We start from the raw sequence: 8,337 nt of genomic DNA on the forward strand, positions 1-8,337 counted from the left end.
GGGTCATTTGACCCCAGTATTCTTTCCTGCCATGGCAGGGGGTCGGACTAGATGATCTGCTCAGGCCCCTTCTGACCCTAGAAACTATAAAACCATAAATGGAGTAGAATTCCACCTCAATGCAACCAGAAGGCGAGCAGAACCTGCACCAGGAAGTTTAAAGCAGTCTCCGTAATTCTGCCAATTGTGCCAGCTACAAGAACAATGGACTGAGTTTAAATTCGAAACTGATGCCATGCTAACTGAACTAAAAAAGTACATTTATAAGAAGATATTTTAAAGCACCATTTAAAGGCTAGACATACCAAAGACAGGAATTTGTTCAAATGTTAAATGAGGTTATACCAAACTTTTACCATCCAAGCAAAGCTTGATCAATTTTTAACTGGAGTCTTTCAGTATGTTGTTTGCAGACTACATTTCATTTTAATAGAAGAACAGAAGTTCCTATTTATTTTCTAGGCATCTTTTAGAACTTTGTATACTTATATTATTCCTCCATTATTTTTCTGCAGTCTAAGAAAAATAATCCCAATTGTTTCCACTCTGTTCATATGAATTTCTCCATGCTCTTAATCACTTGTCAGCAATTTGTGAACTCTAATTATACGCTACCTTTGAGACTGGGTGACAAAGTGGATCCAATATCCCAAATAAGGCAGTATTATTTTGTTATCTAAGAAAATATCTTTTGTACGTATTGGTGAATGCTACCATATTTTTGCACATACAACCTTCTCCCGCATATACAAGGTATCTTGCTTCTGAAAAGCATTAATAACAACAAAACAAAACTTATTTGCAGAGAAACTTAGTATTATCAGCTAGAGAGCTAAGCCTTGACCCCCCATGTGCTGGATGGGGGATATACTCGGTCCATCTGAGGGTGCCATGTCTGGGACCACATGCTGAGTTTGTCCTGGGGGCCTGGGTCTGGGCCCACGTGCTGGGTTTCCAGCCATCACAGTGGGTCCAGCTGCAGACTAACCTTGTGTTCTAGCCAGAGCTGGTGAGTAGCATCATATTATCCAGGTGGGGTGGGGGGGGTGAAGTGGACTCCCTAGAGGTCCAGAAATTTGGCAGTGGAGGACCAGTGGGCATCATTAGTTGCCACTACTCTCCTGTTACCAAATTTCTGGACCCATGAGGAATCTGTATTTCTCAGATATAATGTACACTCCAATTTCCACAACCTCATTTTGGGGAGCAAAGGTATAAAATATATGCCAAAATACCGTCTTTGCTGTATTTTTCTTTACCCCATTCCTTGCCATCCTAATTTATAAGTGAAATCATTGAAGCTTGCTGAAGCATCCATAACTCAATGCTGTATTATACAATTTATCATATACATCTCTTGAAATAAAAGATGGTTTACAAGCATCAATCCAGATGAAGCAGCAGCACATGCCCTGTAATCATCCATTCACCTTCTTACGCAAAAAGCTGACTTTCAATATACCCTTGAAAAAGTCAATTATTAGATTTATAAAAGGAAGCTAATTCCTAATCAGAGGGCTATCCAAGGGAACAAGCATGCCCACTTTAAATCTATGAGTTTAAAGCACTCCTCAAGAATTCCCCCCTCCCCCCCGCAGAATATACTGCAGGAATCAAGCACAGAAGTGACAAAAATAAATGACAGGTACACAACAAAAGGAATTTTTTTTTCAAATATCTAGCCAAAACACAAAAGAAAGAGGCATCCCTGCCCATTATACTATGTGGAAACCCATGACAGTTCAGACTACAAACCACCTTGACAAAATAATCATCTTACACATCCTTTGTTAAAGGGAACACACCATTGCTACCAATAACCTTTACATCAATCTACCAAAACACACTTTATTGTCCAACATGAGCCTCATTAAAATTGTTTTTACTTATGTTCTAGTCCTGGGAAGCCAAAGATTGCACTACTTATATCTAAAAAAAGGCAAATGAAAAAGTACTTGTTATATGGATAGTTGGCAAAACAGCACAAAATGTTTACATCAGCAGCTCAACATAAACATGTTGGATAGCAACAGAAGTCTGGGGAAATCTGCATGCCAGCACCTCAATGCAGAGTAATAATTGCTTAATATCATTCCCACGCACCATTCCAGGGGTACCAATTCGATAAAGTACAAAAGCACGTGTCTAACTCTCAGGACATGAGAAGTCCTATGGATTTTAAACCCTTAAAACAGGGGATGTCAACTCATGCACACATGCCACATGTGGCATGGGCAACCTCTCTGTTAGGGAAGGATCACAGAGCAGAGCAGCAGATATAGTAGGGAGCAGAAAGCTTAGGTAGGGGAAGGGATCAGAGTGTAATTTGGGGAAGGTAAAGGGGTTAAGTTGTGGCATACCTGCAAAAAAGGTTGACTCCCACTGCCTTAAAATATGGTTGGTTGGTAGGTCCCCTTCTGACCCTAAGCAGATCATCAAGTCTGACCCCCTGCCATGGGCAGGAAAGAATGCTGGGGTCAAACGACCCTGGCTAGGTGATTATCTAGCCTCCTTTTGAAGACCCCCAGGGTAGGGGCAAGCACCACTTCCCTTGGAAGTTGGTTCCAGCTCCTAGCCGCCCTGACTGTGAAGTAGTGCCTCCTGATGTCGAGCCTAAATCTATTCTCAGTCAACTTATCGCTGTTGTAATCAACTTATGACCATTGTCATAAGTCATTGTCAGGAGAAAACAGTTCATAAAATGTGCCTGAACCCAGCTGTTACTCACAGATAGGCCACTATCAAAAGATCAAACAGGAGCAACAGCAAACCTTGTTTTTTTTTCCTATGGAGCACACAGATGTATTTCTTTTGGGTGAGGAACTTTCAACTGCTTTCTACTTTTGTTAGCAATATTTTAGACTATTACAATGCACTTCAGAGTGAAAATTCTTAAATATACTTGCAAATTGTAACTAGCACAGAACTAGACACACACTTATTGAGTGGTATCTCTTTTCATACACACAACTAGTCTATAATTTACAGTGGCTGCCTACTGTTACTGGACTGATTTTAAGATGCTGTTTTGTCTTATAAACCTCTAAACGGGCTGGGATCCATTTACCTCTCAGAGATTTCCCCTGTCCCTCTAATACTGCTAGGGTGGTGAAGGCAATTCCACTGAAGCACCTTTGATTATCTGAGATGCAGCCCGTATGTTCTTACCTGACACTGTGGGATTTTAGAATACACACTCTCTCACATCCCTAACAACCTGAATTAGTTAGATGTCAGGGCATGCTGCAATGCACACTTTTTTGTGCCATCTCATGAAGAAGTGAGTCTTGTGTAAGACTGGACATGTACTTGGGCGAGAGGTTCACTAATTTAAGTTGTTTATGTTGTTGCTATAAACTTAAAGGTGATCTTGTACAACTGAGCTTTATTTTGGTGTATTTTTAAGAAATTATCAAGGGCATCCAGGGCATTAGATAAGTGATCTTTATAACACAGTATAAATCTAATAAAAAGAAGAAAAAATATCTAGTGCATCACTTGCCATACAAGTAAATTGCGAGGAGGCATATATTAGACTAAATCAGACCTACTGTATTTACTCAAATATAAGATGAGGTTTTCCCTGCAATTGGCAAGGGAAAAAAAGCCCCTCATCTTGTAATTGCATACAAGGAAAACTCACTAAACACTATCATTAAACTGCTGCCAAAAGTGGCATGTGTTCAGCAATGGAAACAAATCCTGAAGTTGATTAAATACAGCCAAAATAGCCCACACTGAGCAAACATGCTGATCTGAACTTATCACAAGGACAGCTTAATTCAGCTTATCTGAATAAGACACGTGGAATTGCCCATTGAGTGTAGTCTCCCTCACTACTGTCTTTTTCAAGTCATGGTGAGACCCTGCATACATTTCAACTTCCTCTTCACTCCTGCAGCTGAACTATGCCTTTCTTTCCCATTTCTAATGATTCCTGTTTCTTCACCAGCCTTGTTATCTGGTAAACATCACCAAATGGGGCTCCAAACAATTCACATGGAATCTCTCTATTAATCTTCTGTCAGCCTGGTGTATATTATTAATGAGGCCCTGTTCTCCATGAGGTGAAGCCAGAGCAGACTGCCCTACACCTCATTTGCATATACATTTTTGGAGCATCCCATGGCTCATGACAAGAACACCCAGTTTGAGGAGTAATTAGCACATGGATCCTTTGTAGGGGAATATATACAGTGTACACACACACACATGCAGCAGTGCTGAGCTGTGGGGTCACCATGGCTTGACATCCTTTTGATGTTGGTTAAGCCCAGCGCAATGAAATGTGTGGCAAATCACAAGCCTTTGGCTTTGGACTAATATCATGCATAGTTTGTATTACGTATGAGTAGGGTCCAAAGCGCTGCTCAAAAGTGTGTTTATGGAGTACCTGTGCTAAAACTTGCAGCAATTGCAAAAAAAGGCAACATGCATTAATTCTGGATGAACTAAGCATATGGGTCCTATATGAAAATTACTACAGCTATGTGTATATCAAGGTCCATTTTTTCAAATTTGCACCCCACTTCCATGTCTTCAGGGACAGCAGAATCTAATAGCAAGGAGAGGGGGAAGAGCCTGCTAGGAGAAAGAGTTGGGAGGAAACAGAGAACAAAGGGGCTACGTGACCCACACCCAGATTTTCCCTGCTGTTGCAGTGGGAAGGGGACAGATTCAAGACAAACCTCAAATATTTAGATTCTATACCTGGAAAACTATCAAAAATTTATAAATTTGTTATATACAGAATCTAATTATTGGGCGGCCAGCCTATTATCAACCATTTTCTATTTTAGTAACCAAGATATTTACATCCCTTTGTTGATGTGAGTGAATTCAATCAAGTTTGAATTGGTACAGTCTTTAATGACAGTATGTAAAAATTCTTAATAATTAAGCTTACTGATTTCCTAGCACCTATTTTTCTTACTACACTCTACTTTTAGGGTGACCTCAATACGAATTCTTTAGATCACTGGAGTTAACTTTTTGGCAGGTATGCCACAAATTAGCCCTGCACCCTTCTACAAGTGCCACTCTGTACCCTCTCCCCTGCTTATCTGCAGTTCTGCTTCCTTTCCTGATCCCTGCCAAATTTGCTGCTTTCCTTCCTGCATTATCTGCTGTTGTGCTGCCTGTCTCCTCCCCAGTCTGCTGGGTACCACACAGAGGCTGCCTGTGCCTCTTGTGGTACCAGGACTGCAGGCTGGCCACGCCTGCTTCACACTCAATGACCTGAATGTAAAAGCAGTTGTAAATAACATGCTGGTGGTTGGGTATGGATATTGATCAGTTTCCATCTGTACAGTGTACAGAGTAAAGATGGACAAAACTTGTAACTTCTGCAACTGTTCTACTATGCTATAATCAGCTTTAAGATTCAATTAACATACTGCACCCACAAATACTTTTTCAGTCTTTACATTAACCCTTTATTTTTGGGGTACGTAGAAAAACACAGAAATTGCTAGCAAGACTGTCAGGGTTAAAACAGTTTTGGAGCTGCAGCAAAACCGTACCCTACGGGCAACTGTGACACCCCCAGTGGCCCACATGACTCCTGCCTCCCCAGTCAAGCTCCTTTGGGGACCCTCTCTTTTCTCCGTCTGCCATGCCCTGATGGTACTATTATGTTAAAGGAGACTGACTTGGGGTCTCAAATGAACACTTGTTCACTCTGGCCAACTGGTAGCCCTTGTACCTGGCTGGCCTGAGTCTTGCTCCATTACTTAGTAGCTGTGTCCTTCTGGCCCTATCAGTGCCTTGGGGCACAAGCTGCCTTAGGGGCTATATTCGTGGCCCTCTTCCTCCCCTGTAGCCATGCCCAGGCCTCACAGATGTTACTTCACATTCACTGGAGGGGGGCTCCCTGGCTCCAATACAGCTTTTGGCTCTTAGATGCCAAATGTCAGCCTTCCCAGCCTTGGCCCCCTCATACTCGCTGCACCCCTCAGCCAGAATGTCCACTGCCTTGCACCTTGGCTCCTGGATCCAAATCCATCTTGCACTTAAGTGCTCTGGGCCCCTGGTTCCTGCCTCATGCACCCTGGGCTAGTGCTCAGGGTCCCTGACCGTCTCTGCCTTCAGCCCTCTGGGTCCCCAGCCTCAGGCCAGGCTGCTTGCTGCGTCAAGCCTTCAGGTCTTTGACCCCAAGCTAGGCTGCCTGTCTGCAGAGTGCCCCACCAGGCCTCCATACCTCCCCTGTAGCCATAATCCAGTCTTCCAGTTTCAAGCTTGAAATGCAACAAACACAAGCAAGCTGCTTCAAAACAAAAAGTCTCCCTCACTGTTGCCTGCAAGCCATACCTCCCTTGGAGCCCTCTTTATCCCAGCTCTCCTGGGTGGCTTGGGTGCTTGCCCGTCTTGTCTCCAGTGGCTTTTCTCTCCTGAGAGTTCCTTTCCCTGCAGTGAGTAGGGGCAGCTTGGGTCTCAATCACTGGGCTTATATGCACCAAAGCCCCACCCTTCCTGTGCATGACTCCCCAGCCACACACAGGGGTTTCCACTTGACACTGATGGCCAGCTGCTTGCTGCAGCAGCTAGCTGCTGTTCCCTCAAAGTGACAGGGGCCTTGGCTTCATCTTATCTGATGATTTGAATGAACAAGGCATCTTACCTCTCAATACAGCTATTAATCCCAAACAATGACAACAATCTCTATCCCTGACTCCATCCTGAACAGAGTCCTGTTTTATGGATGGCAAGGCCAAAGCTCCCTCAGCATTTGGAGAACTTCACTGATGAAGATGAGATGAAATTGGAGAGAATACTAATTGCCAATTGGTGACAGAGACCTATGATGGTAGTCATCATCTTTTACATGGATACATTTTCAACATTCATGTTACAGATTATATCATCCCCAAATATTTAGACTATCAGTGGAGATTACAAACTGATAGTCATAATATCCCCTAACATGCTATAATTGAATGCGAGAATCCATATTCAATATACAGCTTAAAAGTAATGGGGTGCACACACGGGGCAAAAAAAGAAAAATAGGCTTCTGAATAGTAAATTTTGTGTGTTATGCTTATTTGCCTAAAGACAGAATTAAAACCTTTAGTACATGGACATTTCTTCCCTGTACTGCTCTGGGATCTCACTGACAGGGATATATACCACAATACTAGGCTCAAGAAGTGAACTATATACATGGAAACAATTTTAGTTCAAAATGTTACTCTATTCCTTACTATCAGTATTAACAGTAAGAGACTTACTACGCTGAATGTCTTCTGATCCAGTTCTTCAGATTCTTCTGATATAGGAACTGGCTCACTACTTGCAGTAATGTGAACCGGAGTATCTGCTAAAAGAGTTTTCTTAGTTTTGTCTTTACTTTCAGATTTGACTTCGTTTGTCTGCAAGTAAAACATGAAAAAACAGATCTGATAAGGGAATTATAATCTAGGCCTAGAATTACAGTACTAACCACCTCAGTACCATAATCATTGTAATCTGTTAATAACAAGATAATTTTCTTTACTATACACACTGACTGGTTACATTTTTTTTCTTTTCCCTCTCCTTTTTGGCTGATCAAGGCTAGGGACAGATGTTACACAAACTGGTTTAAGTGATCAGAAACTGGTTTACACCTGTAACAGAACAGAAGTTCCTTGCACATATACCAGTTTGAAAAAGGCTAAAACTGGTTTAGGATAAAGCTGGTTGAATGCAGTATCAGATTTAACTGATTTGCGTTAAACTGGTCCCAGACCCCTTCCTGGTTCAGGTTAAATCACAGTCCCCCAGCATGCCAGCAAGCTTTCAAGCCCTGGGCTGGGTTGTGCCATCTGCTCCAACACAGAAGGGGGGCGGCAGGGAGAAGAGTGGGGGGGAAAGGCACAGACTGCTCCCCTCCAGGAAAATGCAGGAAGCAAAGCTGGGGTCCAGGGTCAGGAAAGGGGGGAGGGAGTTAAACTGCTCTTCCTAAAAGTACAGAGCTGCCCTGCTAAACGTACTGAAACTTAGGGCTGGCTCTGACTGTGGACTACAAATCCCAGAGGCACCTGGAAGCAGGAAGAGGAAGCAATAAGCAACCCTGCAATCCTGTTGCTATGATACACGGCTTTATGAGCACTTGTGGTGCTCTGGTGTGGTCCCAGAGGACTACAAGAGGGCCAACATGGTTCCCATCTTAAAAAATGGGAGGAAGGATGACCCAGGAAACTATAGGCCAGTTAGTCTTACCTCGATCCTAGGCAAGCTGTTCAAGAAAATTATGCTGACACACATCCATGAGGGGCCAGCTGGGGACTGCATGCTTAGGGGCAACCAACACAGGTTCATCAGTGGCAGGTCCTGTCAGACCAACCTGGTGGCCTT

General features: G+C 42.9%; 1 protein-coding gene across 1 annotated transcript in view; it reads right to left on the reverse strand.

The window, feature by feature from the left end:
• CHD1 (chromodomain helicase DNA binding protein 1) overlaps positions 1–8,337 on the reverse strand; it is an 87,134-nt gene that overhangs the window by 10,910 nt on the left and 67,887 nt on the right. The window contains exon 31 of the mRNA XM_019532416.1: positions 7,230–7,370. Coding sequence (XP_019387961.1) covers positions 7,230–7,370 — 141 coding nt within the window. The remainder of the gene's footprint in view (positions 1–7,229; positions 7,371–8,337) is intronic.

The sequence above is a fragment of the Crocodylus porosus genome, unplaced genomic scaffold (assembly GCF_001723895.1).
Source record: "Crocodylus porosus isolate Cpor-Errol unplaced genomic scaffold, CroPor_comp1, whole genome shotgun sequence".
Lineage (NCBI taxonomy): Eukaryota > Metazoa > Chordata > Crocodylia > Crocodylidae > Crocodylus > Crocodylus porosus.